General features: G+C 36.9%; 1 protein-coding gene across 1 annotated transcript; it reads left to right on the top strand.

Moving 5' to 3' along the window:
- On the top strand, window positions 14,188-15,887 carry LOC18782885 (thaumatin-like protein 2). The gene is made up of 3 exons (XM_020568942.1): window positions 14,188-14,253; window positions 14,371-14,419; window positions 14,859-15,887. The coding sequence occupies exons 1-3, from the start codon at window positions 14,188-14,190 to the stop codon at window positions 15,539-15,541; spliced, it is 798 nt and encodes a 265-aa protein (XP_020424531.1). The 3' UTR covers window positions 15,542-15,887.

Raw genomic sequence — 22,725 nt, forward strand, 5'->3', positions numbered from 1 at the left:
AGTGCAATTAACATCTCCCATCTCCCTTTACTTTTACATGGCCAAATATTTATAAACATGGCATTTAATTTTAGAGTGAGCTAAAATGGGATTGATGCTAGAAGGAAACATAACTAAAGAGCCAATCTGTTGCTGCCCACTTCCTCATATGATAGAGCATATATCAATTACATTTCCCCAATGTCAACCCAAGAGTTACGGGTTAAAACAGGTCATAGGTCCATTATAAACCTTCATAATATTGTATCATAAGCAAAGTAGAAGGCCTAATAAGGCAAGGATTAGAGAGGTTGATGATGTGAACAATTCAAGCAGAAGCAAGAGAATGCCAATATATTCACAAATCTATAGGATAAATATAGGCATATAAAGATGCCCTAGATAAGTAAAAGACCTAACTACCCTTAAAAGACACCAACTCAAATATATATTAATATGGGCTATACAATTGTCACACCCCCTGTCAAACTCAGGATGTTACAGTATTAAGCATCGAGAGTTTGCTAAGAAGAAAGCGGAAGCGAGCAAGAGTGTGAGACTTGGTGAAGAAGTCAGCCAATTGCATGGTGGAGGAGACAAAAGGAAGAGAGATAGTGCGTTGCTGGAAATGGTGGCGGACAAAGTGACAGTCCAACTCGATGTGCTTTGTGCGCTCATGAAAGACAAAGTTGTGAGCAATTTGAATGGCACTTTTATACACAATACATAGCAGTAGGTGTAAAGAGAGAAACACCCATATCTTGAAGCAACCACCGAAGCCAAACAATTTCAGCAACAGTAGAGGCCATAGCACGACACTCAGCCTCAGCAGAAAAATGAGAAACAACTGATTGTTTCTTACTCTTCCAGGAGATAAGGGAATCACCCAGAAAAATGTAATTACCAGTGGTAGATTTTCGATCAAAAGGATCGCCAACCCAACCAACATCAGAAAAGGCTCAAAGCTCCAAAGTTGAGGTGAAGGGAAGCAATAAGCTTTGAAATAACGTCCCTTGAAGATAGCGTAAAATACGAATCACAGCAGCCCAGTGAAGAGTAGTGAGAGAAGAGACAAACTGACTAGCAATATGAACGACATATCAATATCAGGGCGAGTAATGGTGAGATAAACCAAGCTCCCAACAATTGTGCGATAAAGAGTAGGGTCATCCAAAGTGGTACCATCAGACGGAGTATAACGCACATTGAGCTCAAAAGGTGTATCAGCAACTCTAGTATCTGTAATATGAACTTTTTGAAATTGATCATGTAAAGCCAATTTTAATTGGGTGATACCATCCAAATCATCATCCGTAAGAATCATGTCATCAACACAAAGGAGGAGAAGGATATGACCAATAGAGGTAGAACGAACAAACAAGGCAGGATTATGAGAACTTGATTGAAAACCGAGAGAACCAATATCAGTAGAGAATTTCTCAAACCAAGCACGAGGAGCTTATTTAAGACCATACAAAGCTTTCCGTAAACGACACACCAGGATTATGAAGAACACCTGGAGGGGGAACCATATACACCTCCTTGAAAAGATCCCCATTCAAAAAAGCATTTTTGCATCCATTTGTGATAAATTCCATTGATGAATTGATGCAACAGCAAGTAAGGTACGAACAAAAGTCATCTTGGCCACTGGAGCAAAGGTCTCTTCATAATCAAGGCCATATTAATGTGTAAATCCCTTAGCAACCAAACGAGCCTTATATCTCTCAAGAGAACCATCAGAGTTAGTCTTAATTTTATAGACCCATCGACATCCAGCTGCATGTTTACCCGGAGGAAGGGGAACCAAATCCCATGTGCCAGTTTTATGCGGAGCAGAAAGTTCTTCATTCATAGCCTGTTGCCAAAGAGGATTACATATAGCCTCCTTGTAGGAGGTGGGTTCAGAGAGAGTATGTATAGAGGATAAGAAAGAAGAGAAATCATGAGAATAACAAGAATAACTAAAATCATTATAAGAATAACCAAACCGATGGGGGGGCTTATAAGTACGCGAAGGATAATGAGGTGCTTTTGAATCCACATCCACAGAAGTTGAAGTAGGCGCCAAAGGAGAAGAAGGATTATTAGTGTAAGAACTTATGACTTGTCATTGTCAAAATAAGAGAAATCATCATTAGTAGATGAAAAAGGATCAATATACATGAGCTCAGAATTCAATAAAGTAGGAGAACTAGTAGGAATTGAGGAAAAAGGAATATGCTCAAGAAAAACCGCATGACGAGAGACATACAATTTTGTGCACGAGGATCATAACAACGATAACCTTTTTGCATAACCAAGAAAAACACACAGAGCAGAGTGAGCATATAATTTTGTATGTTCGACAGGAGGATGAAGAACAAAACAAGTACAACCAAACACTTTCAATGAGAAATAGTCAGGACTATTACCATACAATCTTTCAAAAGGAGATATGCCAAAGGTGAGAGATGTGGCTATGCTTTTAATCACACATGATTGGCAGCTAGAACTACTTCCCCTCAAAAAAAATTTGGGACATTGGCAGAAAGCAACATTGACCTGGCAGTTTCAACAATATGTCAATGTTTTCTTTCGGCAACACCGTTTTATTCAGGAGTGGCAGTGTAAGAGAATTGGTGTGTGGTACCATCTGAGACAAGCAAGTCAATGAAAGCACAAGAGGTATATTCACCACCCAAGTCACATAAAAAATATTTAATGACAGTAGAAAATTGTGTATGGACAAGGGGGCGAAAATTTTAAAAGATAGAAAAGAAATCAGAGCGACATTTCATAAGATAAATCCAACAATAACGAGAGTAGTCATAAATAAAAGAAACATAATATCTAGCGCCTCCTTTGCTAGAAATAGGAGTTGGGCTCCACACATCAGAGTGAATTAAATCAAATGGTGCTAAAGAAATAGAGGAACTTCTAGTAAAAGGTAATGTAGAAAATTTGGCAAGTTTGCACTCACTACAATATGAAATGTTAGAATAATTGAAATTGCCTAAAGCTCCTGTAGAAACTAAATATTTCAAATGAGAACCAGAGACATGACCAAGGCGAGAATGCTATAGGTAAAAATTAGAGGACTTAGGACTCAGACAAAAAGATGACAAGTCAATAGACGAAGCCACCAAGGCAGGAATCTAGAGCATCTCCAACATATATAATCCTCCCTCTCTACGACCTGTCCCAATTAGCTTCTTAGAGTGAGGATCCTGTACATAACACGAAGTAGAAGAAAATTGAACAATAGCTAGAAGCACATAATTGAATAATAGAAATCAAATTCAAGGTGAGTTGAGGAATATAATAGACATCAGATAGACATAGGCCAGAAGTTGTGATAGAGCCAATACCAGCCAATGGCATTGGAAATCAAAATAGAAGTTGATGTAGACAAAGAAGACAATGAAGTAAACAATGACAAATCACTAGTCATATGATGTGTAGTGCCTAAGTCAAAGACCCAAGTGGATGATAATATACCTGAAGAAGATGAGGAAGGCAAACCTGAAGAATGGGAAATCATGGACAAGGCATTAGGTTGATGGGTGGAACAATGCTTTTGAAATTGCTCTACAATAAGCGACACTGTAGGATTGGCAGAAGATTCGCAATGCGATGAAACAATTGCAGCTGTTGGAGATCATTTGGGTGGGAAGACTTGCTGTGGTTGGGACTTCTTATTAAGGAGTATAGGACATTGAGATTTCCAATGGCCTTTTTCTTTGCAAAAGGTGCATTCATCAGGTTCAACTCTGGGGCGTGGGTTGTTTTGTGAAGGAAAAAAGGACCGGGATTGGGTGGCAAAGATTGTTTGGTTTGGCAAAGGAAGAAGACCTATGCCAGCATGGGATGTTAAGCGAACCACTTCAGCTAATAATTCATTGAGAACAGAATCAACAGAAGGAAGGGGATTACGATGAAGAATAGAACCACGAAGAGCTTCAAACTCATCTCGGAGAGCCATGAGAAATTGAACAAGGCGCTGCTCTTCTCTGTATATACAATAAAGATCAATAGAGCTAAGTCCAGAAGATTCAGTCAGTGCAAGTTGATCCCAAAGTCCAGTCATAACATTATAAAAATCTTGAATGCTTTTATCTCCTTGTTTGGTGGCTCGAAGATCACTTTCTAACTAATAACGTTTAGCAAAGTTGGATCTCTTGTACAATCTTTCTAAGTGTTCCCAAATTTCCTTAGATGTACCAAATTTTGCAAGTTGTATATCGATCGAGATGTCCACAGAATTATTGATCCAAGTGATGATTTTAAAATTTTGCATCTACCATGTACTCATCAATTCAGCATACTTTTATGCTTTTTTATTAGATGGGACAACAATATCGCTAGAGACATATTATATATTTAACCCTATTCTTAGTATATTTTGGTTAATATTTTGGAAGAATTTTGATACTTTAAATTGTATTTTCAATATAGGACTTTCGACTTCTTCTGAAGCAAAACGTGGACAAATGGATGAATTTTGGGGTAATTCCAATTGGAAGACGTTTGAGAGTCAGCTGGCTTGACAATATCAAAATATCAGATTTGTCCACCAAGCGGTGAGTTCCTGTGAATAAATAAAGGAGCGATGCGCAGTGCTGGAATAGTGACGTTTTGGGATTGAATTGCGTTTTTGGAGCCCAAGGTGACATCGGATGGGTTCGTGGCCTTTTGGAGATGTGTTCAGAACGTTCTTATCTTTAAAACAAGATATCTTAGGCCAGATTTGGAGGAAATTTGAGGCTAAAACATGGCTGGAAAGTTTCTGTGCAGTTTATCCTAATTTAATTGGACTTTATGTTTTAATATATTTTATTATTAGTCAGCTTCCTAGTAGAAATAAGAGACTTGGTTCTCAGGGATTAGTCGGCCCTAGTTTTAAAAAAAAGTTTTTCTTTTATGCAATTTTGGAGACAGAGAGTAATTGCTAGGGCTCTTGAAGATTTTCTACCTTAAGGTGTTTTCATTCTTATTCATTCTAATGATATTTTCTTCGATTTTAATTATGAGTATGCGTAACTAATTCGAATTGCTAGGGTGAGGCCATAAGCCTTAGCATGAACATGTAATTTTATTAATTTGCTTATGAATGGATGCATGTTGCTTTGAATTATTAATCACCGTGATTAAAACTATCTATTTATTTTAATGACTGATCACCATTAGGATATTTAGACAAGTAATTTGATGCAATTTCTGTTGGAACATCACCCTGAAATTGAGGAGGGCTTCTTGTGATTAGTAGTTGTACGTTCACTTAAGGCGAACATCACGCTCTTTCAAAGAGTTTTCGCAAAGCTTAATGAGTCTTGCATGTTTATATTTGATCTGAACATCACAGACCGATTGCATGTTAGATATATGTGTTAATGTATGCATTTTGGGTTTTTCTTTTGGCTTCCCTTGACAACTTTGTAATAGGATTTCTATTGTTATTTATCAAGCTCAAGCTTAGATTAAGAATAGCTTCTCTAGGTGTTCTTAACTAACAACTATCCTATGGAGATTCAAGCAATTTGACAAAGGTAAGTATGCATTGCATATCATGGCATTAAAACTGTTTTTATAAAATGATGACTAGTCATCTGTTTCTCGTATGACTAGTCATCCTTACTCTGTAGGATTTCCAGCTGGATAACAAACCTTTTTGTCCTATTCTCCTTTCTCTCTCTGCTGCCATGTGGGTATTCTGACCTAAGGGAATTTTTGTCTTTAAAGGCTATCAATTTCCTCTTTTGGAGTCGTCGCTTTTGGGTGGAAGATTTGGAAAGATTGCTTGCAAGCTTTCTCTTCTTCTTGCTCAAAAGAGAACCATATATGATATTCATGAGTTTTTCCGAAATGAATTCTACCTCTTGAAAAACTGCATGTGTCTTTGAATCTCATCTAGCTGCATAAATCACTCTCATTTATATCTAGGTTTGATTCAAGACTAATTTCTTCAAGAGAATGGTTTCTTGAAGAAATTGGTCATTTTCTCCATGAATCCAAATTTCATTTCTGTATGAGTTAGAGCTTGCAAGCTAGTGCCATGGGATGAAAGAGCTGGAGAAGGAGCTGCCATTTCCATGAAGAACTGGGCTTCAAGCTTTGCTAAGTTGGAGAAGAAGATTGCACAAAGGAGGTATTGCTCATCTTCCTAAATAGATCTAGGTTTTGCTTGAGCTTGCTTGTGTTCCTTTGTAAGAATCTTTTTCTACTTAGTGGATTGCCTGGTCGGTTGATGACCCCCAGTTTTTCCCAATGGTGGGTTTCTGGGTGAACAATTTCTGATTGCATCTTTGTAATTTTTCTGGGTTTCTGTTCTTGGTGGTTGACTAGTCATCGTATGAATTTATGGGTTTGTGTTCTTGGTGGTTGACTAGTCATCGTATGAATTGTGGTTGACTAGTCATTGTATAAATTCTGGGTTTGTGTCCTTATAGTTGACTAGTCATTATTATCTGCTGTTTGGTGTTTACTTGATTATGATTGTCTTCACACACTTTCACCATAGTTGTTGCTAGCACAGGGGATGCCTAGATTGATGGGTCCTTCTGAGTGCCTAGGTTGTCACTAGTAATTCTCTAGGCCTGCAGGTACATCTTGGTATGCTCTGTGTATGTTATTGTTTGGTATAATTCATATCTAACAGTTGACTAGTCATAAGAGTATTTGGTCAAGGTCTAGAGCATATGAAGGTTGTTGCGTTCTTGATTGAATATCTTTTAAATTTACCCCTCGTCACCTAAGTACCAATTTCAATTGGTATCAGAGCACCAGCTCTTAACATAAATAGAGAGATCCTTTGGGTGCTAGTTGGTATTAGGTGTGCAAACATAAAAATGGATCAAATTGCTCCTTGCATTCATGATGAACTTGCCTTGTTTGTTAAGAATTATAGAAGGGTTGTCAAAGATAAAACCAAAGTCACTAGGAATTGTCAGAATCTTCCTAGTTCGTCTACATGTGTGTCTCAAGACAATGTTTTTAAGGAGATGAATGTTTTGGACTCTTATGGCTTTAGGGAGGACAAAAGTTTGAAAGGTCTTGTAAAGTGCTATCTATGTGGTGGTACTGGTCACATTGATATGGAATGTGCAAATAACCACAAGACAAAGTTTAATGGGAGAGAAGAGTCAATTATTGCACAATGGAGTGATAATGGTAGTGATGATTCCAATAACTATATCACTTCATCTTATGAAGAGGCAATTAATTTTGCCCTTGTTGGTTCTGTTCATAACTCTAGCCTTGCTAGAGTTCCTGTAGTTAAGAAAGAATCTATGTCTAGAGATGATATGCAAGATGACCAGTCATACAAGGAACATGATGACCAGTCATACAGGGAACTATGTGAAAAGTATGATATGCTTTTCAATGAAACCTGTAATTTCAAAGAACATAATCTCATGATGGAAGAAAAGGTCAAGGAACTTGATGAACTGAATGAAACTCTCAAAATGGCCAAAAAGAAGTTGAGTGATAGCTTGTATGAGAATGAAGTTGACATGTATGAATTGTATCATAAAGTTAGCATTTTTGAAAAAGAAAATTCTGATTTGATTAAGAAGTTGAATGTACTTGAAAATGACAAATCCTTGTTTCTTCATAGACTGATTTTATTTGAGTTTGAAAAGTCATTAGTTGAGCATGAAAATGTGGTCGTGCATGATACGTTTGTGGTTGAAAATTCTGATTTGCAATGCATGTTATTTGAGAAAGACATTGAGGTTCAAAACTTGTTTGAGATGATAAAATCACTTGAAAACAACATGGTTAAACAATCTGAATCTTTTGATGCTTTATGATTTGAAAATATAAGATTGGAACATGAACTTAAGTTGGAAAAAGAAAAGATTCAAGGTTTAACCATTGGTGCTGGAAAGATTGATAAAATGCTCAATTTTGAAAAATTGTTCGGTGATAAAAGAGGTTTAGGATATATAAATGAGTCTTCTACACCTTCATCATTTGAGACAATCTTTGTCAAAGATGTGTCAACTCAAGAAGCTCCAAAATTTGTTCATGGTCTCAACTTGGGTTTTGATTCCATGAATATTGTTTCTAAGGGAAAGCCGTCTCTTCCACAATCCAAATTTGTGCCTACCTGCCACCATTGTGGTGTGAAAGGACACATTCGACCTAGGTGTCATATCCTTAGGATTGAGTCTCAAGTTTCCAAAGAAAGTGAGTTTAAGACTCATGTGTCATCTTTTAAGGGGTATGCAACTGTAAAGTCTGTGGTTTGTACAAGAGATAAACATTCTTCACTTGCAAAATTTGGTTTTCCTAAGGTTATCTCTTCGCCTCATAAAGTCTCAAAAGTGAAGCAAGTTTGGATCAAGAAGGAAGACCATGTTCTTCCTCATGTTGGTGTCTAGTTTCTTTATTTTATGTATCTAGACCATTCTCTTATTTGTGTGTGCTTCATGGAGTCTAGATATATTGTCATGTATTTGCACCTTGTTCTTTTGTTTTATTATTTTTAAATGTGGACATTGCATGCATATCTTTCAATCATCTCTCTCACAGTGCTTTGAATCTTGGGTGATCAACAAAATTTCATGTTCTTTTGAACTTATTCACATTTATCTTGTTGTTCTTGTCCAAACATTTTCCCTTGGTGGCAAGGAATACATCCTATCCATTGTAGATGACTTCTTTGGGTTTATTTTGGTCTCACTCTTGCTTGAAAAATCAGAAACCTTTCAAAGGTTTAAATCTGTCTACCATCTTTTACAAAAAGTTAAGATGACTAGTCATCTGCCTCTTGTTAGAATTAGAACAGAATCTCAGCTCATCTGTCCCTGTTGAAAACTTTCTATAGAAGCAAGATAGGAAGCCTTCTATACTTGACTGCAAGTAGACCTGACATTTCCTATAGTGTAGGAGTTTTGTGCTAGGTTCCAAAGTGATCCCAAAGAGTCTCATTTGTTTGCTGTCAAAAGAATCATAAAATATGTGAGTAGAACTTTTGAGTTTGGGTTATAGTATACTTATGACACTTGTGTCAATCTTGTTGAGTATAGTGATGCCGATTGGGCAGGTTGTAGTAATGGTAGGAAAAGCACTTCCGGGAGGGTCTTTTATGTAGGCAACAGCCTTGTTGCTTGGCATAGCAAAAAATAGAAATCTATCTCTTTATTCATTGCTGAAGCAGAGTATGTTATAGCTGGGAGTTGCTGCACTCAACTCTTTTGGATGAGACAAATGTTGGAAGACTATGGTCTTGCTCAATCATGCTTTCTAATCTATTGTGACAACATGAGTGGTATAGATATTTCTAAAAATCCTGTTCAACACTCTAGGACTAAGCATATAGACATTAGGCACCATTTTATTAGAGATCTTGTGGAAGACAAAATTCTATTTTTGGAATTTGTTCCCTCTGTGAAACAGCTAGCAGATATACTCACCAAGGCCTTGGACTTTCAGAAACATGTCACACTTAGGTAGTCCATTGGCCTTTGCTCAATTGATTGATTAACTTGTCTGTTCCTTATCTTCAGCACATTACAGAACTGTTGACTAGTCATCTTCGTTTTAGTTGACTAGTCAAATATAAATTTTTGTTTACTTGGTGTGCAAATGTCAAAAACATCTGTTTCTTCTGATCTCTGATGGTGTGAAGTTTGATTCATTTTATGCTTTGCCTGATTTGTGCATAATTCCCCCTTCTTGTTTGGAGCCATTAGATGAAAATTTTTGGTGTTTTTATGTCCTCTTGGTGAGACAAGTATTGTGATCCATTGTGGACAATCATTGTTATAATCTCCTATCTTATCTCACTCTCTTAGGCAATTTGTTTATTAAAAACAAAAAACAAAAAAAAAAATACAAAAAACGGGGAAGTGTGACCAATGTAGTCACGACTCTAGGAAGGTATAAGGTGATATGATTGAAGAATCTAGAGCAAGAGCCGCAAAATTGGGCCACTCAAGCACTTAAGTCTGGGATGTGCAAATAACAAACATAATAAATGGCCAGATTGAGTGATGAAAATCAAATAGGTTGAGTCTATGCTTTGAGTATGTCTTGAAGGCTTATTATATACTTGTCTCTCCAAGAGTGATATTTCTTCATCTCTTGTGTTTTTCTTTTGGCTCTGAACCTCCTCTGTCCATCTTGCCTTATCTCTGAGCATGAAATCTAATTCATATTCTATCTATCAGAGTTAGTTGCAATTGTTTTGTTTGCACATGTGGTTATCTTCTCTCTCGCTTACTCACTGTGCTTGAAGACTTGGACTTGGCTATAGTAGCTAATACATCGTTGATCACTTGATATATTTGCTAGTTCATGTTTGTGTTTTTAAAATCAAAATCATGTCTTCTTCAGGGTCGATACTAAAATTGATGCTTGTTATGATATTGCTTGAGTTCACTAGTCAACATATGCTCATGCTAATTGTGGTTGACTAGTCATCTGCTTAACAGGGATCTTGTGACTTTTGGTGAAATTAATTTTCACTCTCTAAGAACCAAGACCATTGGTTATGACACAAAACACAAAGGTTCACTTGTCTTCTCCTTGTCTCATTTATACCTTCTGTTTCAACACTGGTACTGTGTTTATGTGTGGTCGTGTTTGGATGATGCCACTTTGGTCTATGACCCTATCTTAATAAGTTGTGTGTCCCACATTCATTGATTTAGCCTAATATAATCTTGAAATCCTTATGAGTCTGTTGTGCTATATGAGTTTTGGATTGTTGGCTAATTTATTTTGTTGGGGGAGTTTCTTTGAGATGCATGTATTTTGCCAACATTCTTGCTGGTTGTTTTTATCATTTTCATACATCAATGTTGCCTTCCTAAGCCTTATCTCGATTGATTTGCTCTCTTTTGTTCTTGCTGTGTCTATGAGGTTGTTGGTCTTTTGATGCCACCTCAAATTTAGACATGCGTGACTAGTCCATTTCATAGTCCACTCTCTTCTCCTTGTGCTTTTTGGAAGCTATGTTGTGTTTTTTTTTTTTTTGGACAACCTAGAGACTTATTTCTTGTATTCTTTCTCACATGTCCTCAATTTTGAGCAAAAAATTAAGGTTCATCTTGCATGGTGCTTTCTTCAAATTTGACATTGATTAATGCCTTAAATTTTGAAATCTTGGTGCTTTGTCTTGATTTTGCACTATGGTGTGTAAAGAAAAATTCATTGGTTGTCCCTTGTTTTGATAAATATGTTGCTTAAAGTCTGTCTTTTTAGGGGAGTTTCTTTATGTGTAATGTGTACACATTGAAATTAAATTCAACCACTTGATTTTAATTGCCTTAGGTATGATTCCTTGCAACTTGTGCTCCACTTCTTATTCTCTTTAGCTTGATGCACTTTTGTGTTTGTTGGCTATTTATGGAAATTTTGCTGGATTAGTACATCAAAGGTTAATTCCTTTATGTTATATGATACTCAGGGGGAGTATTTTTGGACAGGTTGGGGATCTTTTTGCTTGGGTAGTCTGTGCAACTTGATAGGGGGAGTTTTCTTGTATTGTTTTGAGCAAATGCTGTTTTGCTTTGTAATCAAACCGTGTCATGTGCATATTGTTCAAATATGATTATGTGACTTGTGTTTAATTCACTTGATTACTGTTTCTCTATATTTGCCTTTTTGCTCTTTCCTTATCAACAAGGGGGAGAACACTCTCAACCCTATATTGCATACATTGCATATTGCTTCAACTTTATATGATATAATATGCTTGTCTTGTGCTTGGGAGTTTGGTTGTTGTTTTGCAGGTACTTCATTTCATCATCTCCTTAGGTTTGGTTTTGGGTTGAGTGTTGTTAGAGAGTGTGTTGTCAAGGAAAGCCAAAAAGGGGGAGATTGTTAATGTATGCATTTTGGGTTTTTCTTTTGGCTTCCCTTGAAAACTTTGTAATAGGATTTCTATTGTTATTTATCAAGCTCAAGCTTAGATTAAGAATAGCTTCTCTAGGTGTTCTTAACTAACAACTATCCTATGGAGATTCAAGCAAGTTGACAAAGGTAAGTATGCATTGCATATCATGGCATTAAAACTGTTTTTATAAAATGATGACTAGTCATCTGTTTCTCGTATGACTAGTCATCCTTACTCTGTAGGATTTCCAGCTGGATAACAAACCTTTTTGTCCTATTCTCCTTTCTCTCTCTGCTGCCATGTGGGTATTCTGACCTAAGGGAATTTTTGTCTTTAAAGGCTATCAATTTCCTCTTTTGGAGTCGTCGCTTTTGGGTGGAAGATTTGGAAAGATTGCTTGCAAGCTTTCTCTTCTTTTTGCTCAAAAGAGAACCATATATGATATTCATGAGTTTTTCCGAAATGAATTCTACCTCTTGAAAAACTGCATGTGTCTTTGAATCCCATCTAGCTGCATAAATCACTCTCATTTATATCTAGGTTTGATTCAAGACTAATTTCTTCAAGAGAATGGTTTCTTGAAGAAATTGGTCATTTTCTCCATGAATCCAAATTTCATTTCTGTATGAGTTAGAGCTTGCAAGCTAGTGCCATGGGATGAAAGAGTTGGAGAAGGAGCTGCCATTTCCATGAAGAACTGGGCTTCAAGCTTTGCTAAGTTGGAGAAGAAGATTGCACAAAGGAGGTATTGCTCATCTTCCTAAATAGATCTAGGTTTTGCTTGAGCTTGCTTGTGTTCCTTTGTAAGAATCTTTTTCTACTTAGTGGATTGCCTGGTCGGTTGATGACCCCCAGTTTTTCCCAATGGTGGGTTTCTGGGTGAACAATTTCTGATTGCATCTTTGTAATTTTTCTGGGTTTCTGTTCTTGGTGGTTGACTAGTCATCGTATGAATTTATGGGTTTGTGTTCTTGGTGGTTGACTAGTCATCGTATGAATTGTGGTTGACTAGTCATTGTATAAATTCTGGGTTTGTGTCCTTATAGTTGACTAGTCATTATTATCTGCTGTTTGGTGTTTACTTGATTATGATTGTCTTCACACACTTTCACCATAGTTGTTGCTAGCACAGGGGATGCCTAGATTGATGGGTCCTTCTGAGTGCCTAGGTTGTCACTAGTAATTCTCTAGGCCTGCAGGTACATCTTGGTATGCTCTGTGTATGTTATTGTTTGGTATAATTCATATCTAACAGTTGACTAGTCATAAGAGTATTTGGTCAAGGTCTAGAGCATATGAAGGTTGTTGCGTTCTTGGTTGAATATCTTTTAAATTTACCCCTCGTCACCTAAGTACCAATTTCAATATGTTTTCACTTGAACATCACAAGGAAAATATGCATTAGGAAAACCTAACCTTCAAAGCATATATGTGGAAATTCATAAGTAATTGATAGAATTGCATAGGATTGTGACGGTGATGGCTAAACCCTAATTTTCTCTAAATTGTTATTTTTAAAAACGTTTTCTTCTTTACTGTTATTATTTCTCAAGTTTCAGATTTTTTTATTATTAATTTAACCTTTTCAAAGTCATAAATTTCAAATATTTAATAAAATCTATTTTAATTATTAATTAAGAGTTAGTTTAATTACAAATTAGTCAAACAATCTTTGGGGACAAAGACCTTGCATGAGCATTTATGCTACAATTACCTTGTATTCTTGCAAGTACTTATTTTCAGTGATTTTAACCCTATTGCGCAGGTACAAAAAAATCCTATCATTCTTCATAACAAAGTCCCAATAAAAATAATTACTACCATGCAATTTGACAATGATAGCTTGAAGAGAATCATATTTTTCACTAGCCATGTGCAAAACAATATAGAAGAGACAAGAACCAAAAGCAGCGGAAACCAAAATAAATGAAAAACCAAGAAGACAAGAGCAGCCGTCACCAAAAAATGTAGCAGCAAATCAACAAGGAAACACCACATACACGAATCAAGAAGGCATAACGGAGGAAGAACAAAAAAACCAGCAGCAACCTAGGAGGATCGCTTTGATACCATGTGAACAATTCAAGCAGAAGCAGAGAATGCCAATGTATTCACAAATCGATAGGATAATAAAGCTGCTGTACGTTTACAATATATAGACATATAAAGATGCCCTCGATAAGTAAAAGCCCTAACTACCCTTAAAAGACACCGACTCAAAGATATATTAATATTCGCTATACAATCGTCACATATGAAATCCCAAAGGGTGCAAATAAACTTAGATATGGTATATTATAATACATTGCTCAGAGTTGTGGAGAGGAGTAGGACATAATTCAACTGACTGTGGAAGAAAGCAGTTCAATGGGAACAGGAAGATGAAGTGCAAGAGCAAGAAGTTGAACGGGAAGAGGAAGGGAAGTTGCAAGCAGCTCAACCCAGCAGTCTCTTAAGAAAGGCTAAGCTATAGGCAAAGGCTGCTTTCTTTATTATGATTTGGTTGATTACTTTGAATTCCTTGCTTCACTAATTCAGATTTTCTTGGTTTCTCTGAATTGTAGGCTATTAGAGGAGGTTTGGCTAGAAATGGAGGGACTCAACCTGCTGCAAGTAATGTGGGATCAAAATCCCACTCTGTTTTTGCAATCTAGAATACACTTATGTTGTCTGCTTTGTGAAGATATTTTGAACTGAAAAGTTGTATGAAACTATCTTTGAGCTCTATGTTTTTGTGCTCAGTCTATTTGATGGTTTTGAGCTTGGTGATTTTGCTCAGTCATGTTTTGGGTTTAAGCTTGGTGATTTTGTGCTTAGTCTAGTTTAGGGTTTTGAGCTCTGTGATGTGAAGATATCATTCAAGTGGAACAAATTGAGGTCTGTTAATGGATTAGTTGTGCATATTATTTGCAACCAAATTCATGTAATGCAGCCCCACGTTGATACCACGACCAATAGTCCCTTTGGTGAGGATATTCTGAAAGAAGCACTAGGTTGGGTAAAAAGTTACAAGAAAATTTAATTGGGGACTAATTTGATATTTGACTAATAGAAAGCAAATTATTAGCAAGAGATAATACAAGAAAAGTCAATTACAATTGCCCCTACACGGTCTGGCCAGCCTCCTTTGGAAATCCTCAATTATCAACCACAGGGTTCGAGTTAGCATCCCAAGCTAACTTCCAGCTAGACACTCCGGTGCCATGGAGCGGTCGCTTCTGGGCCCGAACTGGATGCTCCACGGACGCCTCTGGAAAGTTCGTCTGCGAAACCGCAGACTGTGACTCTGGTCAGCTCATGTGCAACGGTAAGACTGGCATTCCGCCGGCAACTTTAGCGGAATTCACTATTGCAGCAGGCGGAGGACAAGATTTCTACGATGTTAGTCTTGTTGATGGCTTCAACTTGCCCATGTCTGTGACTCCACAAGGCGGTACCGGCACCTGCAAGACGGGTAGTTGCGCGGCGAATGTGAACGCAGTTTGTCCGACTGACCTGCAAAAGATAGGGTCCGATGGGAGCGTGGTTGCCTGCTTGAGCGCATGTGTTAAATTCGGTGACCCACAGTACTGTTGCACTCCGCCTCAAGAAACTAAAGAGAAATGCCCACCAACAAATTACTCTCAGATATTCCATGACCAATGCCCCGACGCTTACAGCTATGCTTATGATGACAACAAGGGTTTATTTACGTGCAGTGGTGGACCTAACTACCTCATTACTTTCTGCCCATGATGAGCATACATATATATATGAACTATAGAAAGGACAAGGTCTTTAATAAAGATAGGACTCTCATGCAATGTGTCGATAATTAGTCCGGCTCTATATTAAACGTTTGATCTTTAATAAAGGTTAGACTCTCGACATGTAATTGGTAACGTATCGATTATTATAGTCTGGCTATGTATCAAGCACTTGATCTTCAATGAAGATAGAATTGTCTACATGTAATTGATAATGTGTCGATATTATTATCGTCAATAATAAACATTTTGATATGTTAACAATATACTTTTGCCAAACTTCAATAAAATATATATGCGAATATTGATAGTCCGGTATTTAATTAAAGATAGAATTAATGTCATGCACAAAGAATTTTTGGAAAATATATTGCACACAAAATTTGTGTGAAATATATATTACCCCTCTTTCATTATGTTACAATAACAGAAAATTATGAATGATTTTATGTGAACAAATGGTGTCCAGATGATGCAATTAGGTTCAGTAGCAAATGGTAAGTACAATAACATGTCAAAATGGATAAAAGCATCAACTTCAAATAAATCTACATTTTAAATCGCATGTCATGTCATGTAATCTTCAAATGTGATTCAAAAATTTGATCTCCGTAAACTTATTGAGAATAAATTGCAATTAATGTTGGAAAAATTACCTCACCTAAGGACACTAGGCTTGGGAAAGCGACTGGTCGCCAAACTTCAAGCGACCGGTCGCAGATGAATCTGCCTAAAAACGACCCGTCACCAGGCATCAAGTGACCGATCACTGGAGACTCTGCCAAAATGCGACCAGTCGAACTGTCTAGGAGACCGGTCGCTTCAGTCGTGTTGTTTTCGTTTTCCACGTGTTTTGAAGTCCTCTTTTCATGTGCTATTGCTTTCCACTTCATTGCAAGGACTTTTTGGGTCACTTCAGAGTTAAATGAAGGTTGGCAAGCTGCTGGAAAGCTGAGATAGCATTTTTGGTATGTTGTTGACGTGTTTCAATGAGTACCTACTCTTTGGCTCTAGAAAGGGTGGCTGATGTGAAGGCATAGGATGGCTGGTGTGCAGGCATTAATGATTTGCCTAAGCTATGGTTTATGATGGGTGACTAAAGCCATAAATTGTTAATGTATATATTTTAAGTTTTTCTTTTGGCTTCCTTGACAACTTTGTAATAAGATTTCTATTTTTATTTATCAAGCTCAAGTTTAGATTGAGAATACCTTCTCTAGGTATTCTTAACTAACAACAATCCTATGGAGGTTCAAGCAAATTGACAAAGGTAAATTGTGCATTGCATAACATTGCATTAAACTGTTTTCATAAAATGATGACTAGTCATCTGTTTCTTGTATGACTAGTCATCCTTGCTCTGTAGGATTTCCAGTTGGATAACCAACTTTTTTGTCCTATTCTCTTTTCTCTCTCTACTGCCATGTGTGATTCTGACCTAAGGGAATTTTTGTCTGTAAAGGCTAAGGAATTCCTCTTTGGGCAATCGTCTCTTTTGGGTGGAAGTTTTGAAAAGTTTAGCTTGCCATCTTTCGCTTCTACTTCCTCAAGAGAGAACCATCTTATTTTCATCTATGAGTTTTTTCAAATTGATTTCTTTTTGAAAAACTGCATTTGAAATACTAATCTGCATCTAGCTACTTAAAACACTCTCTCATTTATATCCAGGTCAGATTCAAGATTGATTTCTTCAAGAGTATGGTTTCTTGAAGAAATTGGTCATTCTTATTTGAATCCAAATTTTTGTTTCTGTTTGAGTTAGAGCTTGCAAGCTAGTGCCATGGGATGAACGAGCTGGAGAAGGAGCTGTTATTGCCATGAAGAACTGAGCTTCAAGCTTTGCTAAGTTGGAGAAGAAGATTGCACAAAGGAGGTATAGCTCATCTTCCTAAATAGATCTAGTTTTTCCTTAAGCTTGCTTGTGTTCCTTTGTAAGAATATTTTTTTACTTAGTGGATTGCCTGGTCGGTTGATGACCCCCAGTTTTTTCAAATTGTGGGTTTCTGGGTGAACAATTTCTGTTTGCATCTCTGTAATTTTTCTGAGTTTGTGTTCTTGGTGGTTGACCAGTCATCGTATGAATTATGGTTGACTAGTCATCATATGAATTATGAGTTTGTGTTCTTAGTGGTTGACTAGTAATCGTATGAATTCTGGGTTTGTATCCTTGTAGTTGACTAGTCATCATTATCTGCTGTTTGGAGTTTGCTTGATTATGTTGTCTTCACACACTTTCACCATAGTTGTTGCTAGCACAAGGGATGCCTAGATTGACGGATCCTTCTGAGTGCCTAGATTGTCACTAGTAATTCTCTAGGCTTGCAGGTACATCTTGGTATGCTCTGTGTATGTTATTATTTGGTTTAATTCATATCTGACAGTTGACTAGTCATAAGAGTATTTGGTCAAGGTCTAGAGTGTGTGAAGTTCGTTGCGTTCTTGGTTGAATATCTTTTAAGTTTACCCATCGTCACCTAAGTACCAATTGGTATCAGAGCACTAGCTCTTAACATAAATAGAGAGATCCTTTGGGTGCTAATTGGTATTAGGTGTGCAAACATAAAAATGGATCAAATTGCTCCTTGCATTCATGATGAGCTTGCCTTGTTTGTTAAGAATTATAGAAGGGTTGTCAAAGATAAAACCAAAGTAATTAGGAATTGTCAGAATCTTCCTAGTTCGTCTACATGTGTGTCTCAAGACAATGTTTTTAAGGAGATGAATTTTTTGGAATCTTATAGCTTTAGGGAGAACAAAAGTTTAAAGGGTCTTGTAAAGTGCTATCTATGTGGTGGTGTTGGTCACATTAATGTGGAATGTGCAAATAACCACATGACAGAGTCTAATGGGAGAGAAGAGTCAATTAGTGCACAATGGAGTGATAATGATAGTGATGATTCCAATAACTATATCACTTCATCTTATGAAGAGGCAAATAATTTTGCCTTTATTGGTTCTGTTCATAACTCTAGCCTTGCTAGCGTTCATGTAGTTAAGGAAGGAAAATCTGATTCAGGAAATGAATCTGTGTCTGGAGATGATAGGCAGGATGACCAGTCGTACAGGGAACATGATGACCAGTCATACAAGGAACATGATGACCAATCATACTTGGGTATGTGTGAAAAGTATGATGTCCTTTTTACTGAAACTTCCAAGCTTAAGGAAAGAAATCTCTTACGTGAAGGGAAGGTAAAGAACCTGAAAATTCTTAATTACACTTTTAAAGAAGCAAATAATGAATTGAGTGAAAATGTTGAGACCTTGGAGAGTGAAAGGGATTCATTGATTGTCATTAAAAATGACATTTCAAACCAAGTGAATGTGCTCAAGGAAAACAACCTGATTTTCCAAGCCTTCAACAAGAACTTGTTGACTCAGATAAATGAGGCAAATGACGCGATGATCAAGCTTACCATAGGGGCTAAAAAAGTGGATAAAATGTTGAATATGGGTAAGGTTCATGGAGACAAAACTGGTTTTGGTTATGGTTATTCTAGTTTATGTGTTCCTCCTCCTTTGACCACATTTGTCAAGGAGTCAAATACAAAGTTTGATGTTTTAGAGCCAACTAGGACTCAAAGATTCATTCCTACTTGTCACCATTGTGGTGTGAAAGGTCACATTCGACCTAGGTGTAATGCTCTAAAGAATGTGTCTAGAGCAACCAATGCAAATGGCTTTAAGAACCATATTTCATCTCTTAAAACATGTGAGCTTGCAAAATCTGTTCTTTGTAAAAGGGATAAACATTCTTCACTTTTCCCAAAACCAAAAAGGTTCATTCCTACTTGCCATCATTGTGGCACATTAGGACACATAAGACCAAAGTGGTTTGAACTTAGGAATTTTGAGAAAAAGTCTTTTGTTCATTTCAAGAAAGTAAATGATGACTCACTTCAAACTCAAGTGAATGATCTTCTTTATAAAGTTGTCAAAATTCCTAAGGTGATCTCTTTGCCTCATAAAGTCTCAAAAGTGAAGCAAGTTTGGATCAAGAAGGAAGACCATGCTCTTCCTCATGTTGGTGACTAGTTTATTTATTTTATGTATCTAGACCATTCTCTTGTTTGTGTGTGCTTCATGGAGTCTAGATACATTGTCATGCATTTGAACCTTGTTCTTTTGTTTTATTAGGATTCATTTGTTTTATTATTTTTAAATGTGGTCATTGCATGCATGTCTTTCAATCATCTCTCTCACAGTGCTTTGAATCTGGGGTGATCAACAAAATTTCATGTTCTTTTGAACTTGTTCACATTTATCTTGTTGGTCTTGTCCAAACATTTTCCCTTGGTGGCAAAGAATACATCCTATCCATTGTAGATGACTTCTTTGGGTTTATTTAGGTCTCACTCTTGCTTGAAAAATCAGAAACCTTTCAAAGGTTTAAATCTATCTACCATCTTTTATAAAAAGTTAAGATGACTAGTCATCTGCCTCTTGTTAGAATTAGAACAGATCATGGTTCTGAGTTTGAGAATTCTCAACTTCTGAAATTTTGCGAGTTGATGAGAATTAAGCATGAGTTCTCTGCACCTATTACACCTCAGCAAAATGGTGTTGTGGAATGAAAAAAAAAAATAGAGTTCTTGTTGAGATGGGTAGGGTGATGCTCAATGGCAAAAATTTTGCTAAACATTTTTTGGGCTTACATCTCAAACATGGTGTTTTTGAGGTATGGTGCCAAACAAACTCCCTATGTGCTTTGGAAAGGTAAGAAACCGAATGTGTCTTATTTTAGAGTCTTTGGTAGCACATGTTTTATCTTAAGAGATTGGGAACACCTTGCTAAGTTTGACTCTAAAAGTGACAAAGGAATTTTTCTTGGGAATTCCACTTTAAGCCGAGCCTATAGAGTATACAATTATAGGACCGGAACCATCATGTCAATATTGATGACTTTGCTGCCTCTTCTGAGATGGCATTAGATGAGGATGGTCTTTTATTTTCTATGCTTGAGGAAGAATCTCCATGTCTGGATCTAGTGGTTGACCTGTCAATCTTTAGCAAATCAGTTGACCAGTCAACTCTTGACAATTATGTTCCAGTTGACCTGTCAACTTGTCATAATCAACCTCAGAATCTCAGCTCATCTGTCCCTGTTGAAAACTCTCTATAGAAGCAAGATAAGAAGCCTTCTCTACTTGACTGCAAGTAGACCTGACATTTCCTATAGTGTAGGAGTTTTGTGCTAGGTTCCAAAGTGATCCCAAAGAGTCTCATTTGTTTGCTGTCAAAAGAATCATAAAATATGTGAGTAGAACTTTTGAGTTTGGGTTGTGGTATACTTATGACACTTGTGTCAATCTTGTTGAGTATAGTGATGCCGATTGGGCAGGTTGTAGTAATGGTAGGAAAAGCACTTCCGGGAGGGTCTTTTATGTAGGCAACAACCTTGTTGCTTGGCATAGCAAAAAATAGAAATCTATCTCTTTATTCATTGCTGAAGCAGAGTATGTTATAGCTGGGAGTTGCTGCACTCAACTCTTTTGGATGAGACAAATGTTGGAAGACTATGGTCTTGCTCAATCATGCTTTCTAATCTATTGTGACAACATGAGTGCTATAGATATTTCTAAAAATCTTGTTCAACACTCTAGGACTAAGCATATAGACATTAGACACCATTTTATTAGAGATCTTGTGGAAGACAAAATTCTATCTTTGGAATTTGTTCCCTCTGAGAAACAGCTAGCAGATATACTCACCAAGGCCTTGGACTTTCAGAAACATGTCATACTTAGGTAGTCCATTGGCCTTTGCTCAATTGATTGATTAGCTTGTCTGTTCCTTATCTTCAGCATATTGCAGAACTGTTGACTAGTCATCTTCGTTTTAGTTGACTAGTCAAATATAAATTTTTGTTTACTTGGTGTGTAAATGTTCAAAACATCTATTTCTTCTGATCTCTGATGGTGCAAAGTTTGAATCATTTTATGCTTTGCCTGATTTGTGCATAATTCCCCCCTTCTAGTTTGGAGTCATTAGATGAAATTTTTTGGTGTTGTTACGTCCTCTTAGTGAGACAAGTGTTGTGATCCATTGTGGACAATCATTGTTATAATCTCCTATCTTATCTCACTCTCTCAAGCAAGTGTGACCAATGTAGTCACGACTCTAGGAAGGTATAAGGTGATTGAAGAATCTAGAGCAAGAGCCACAAAATTGGGCCACTCAAGCACTTAAGTCTGGGATGTGCAAATAACAAACATAATAAATGGCCAGATTGAGTGATGAAAATCAAATTGGTTGAGTCTATGCTTTGAGTTTGTCTTGAAGGTTCATTATATACTTGTCTCTCCAAGAGTGATATTTCTTCATCTCTTGTGTTTTTCTTTTGGCTCTGAACCTCCTCTGTCCATCTTGCCGTATCTCTGAGCATGAAATCTAATTCATATTCTATCTATCAGAGTTAGTTGCAATTGTTATGTTTGCACATGTGGTTATCTTCTCTCTCTCTTACTTACTGTGCTTGAAGATTTGGACTAGGCTATAGTAGCTAATATATCATTGATCACTTGATATATTTTCTAGTTCATGTTTGTGTTTTTAAAGCCAAAATCATGTCTTCTTCAAGGTCGATGCTAAAATTGCTGCTTGTTATGATATTGCTTGAGTTCACTAGTCAACATATGCTCATGCTGATTGTGGTTGACTAGTCGTCTGCTTAATAGGGATCTTGTGCCTTTTGATGAAATTAATTTTCACTCTCTAAGAACCAAGACCATTGGTTATGACACAAAGCACAAAGGCTCACTTGTCTTCTCCTTGTCTCATTTACACCTTCTGTTTCAATATTGGTACTGTGTTTATGTGTGGTCGTGTTTGGATGATGCCACTTTGGTCTATGACCCTATCTTAATAAGTTGTGTTACCACATTCAATGATTTAGCCTAACATAATTCTTGAAATCCTTACGAGTCTGTTGTGCTATATAAGTTTAGGATTGTTGGCTAATTTATTTTGTTGGGGAGTTTCTTTGAGATGCATATGTTTTGGCAACATTCTTGCTGGTTGTTTTTATCATTTTCATACATCAATGTTGCCTTCCTAAGCCTTATCTCGATTGATTTGCTCTCTTTTGTTCTTGGCTGTGTCTATGAGGTTGTTGGTCTTTTGATGCCACCTCAAATTTAGACATGCGTGACTAGTACATTTCATAGTCCACTC

This window comes from Prunus persica, chromosome G7, assembly GCF_000346465.2.
Source record: "Prunus persica cultivar Lovell chromosome G7, Prunus_persica_NCBIv2, whole genome shotgun sequence".
In the NCBI taxonomy this organism is placed as follows: domain Eukaryota; kingdom Viridiplantae; phylum Streptophyta; class Magnoliopsida; order Rosales; family Rosaceae; genus Prunus; species Prunus persica.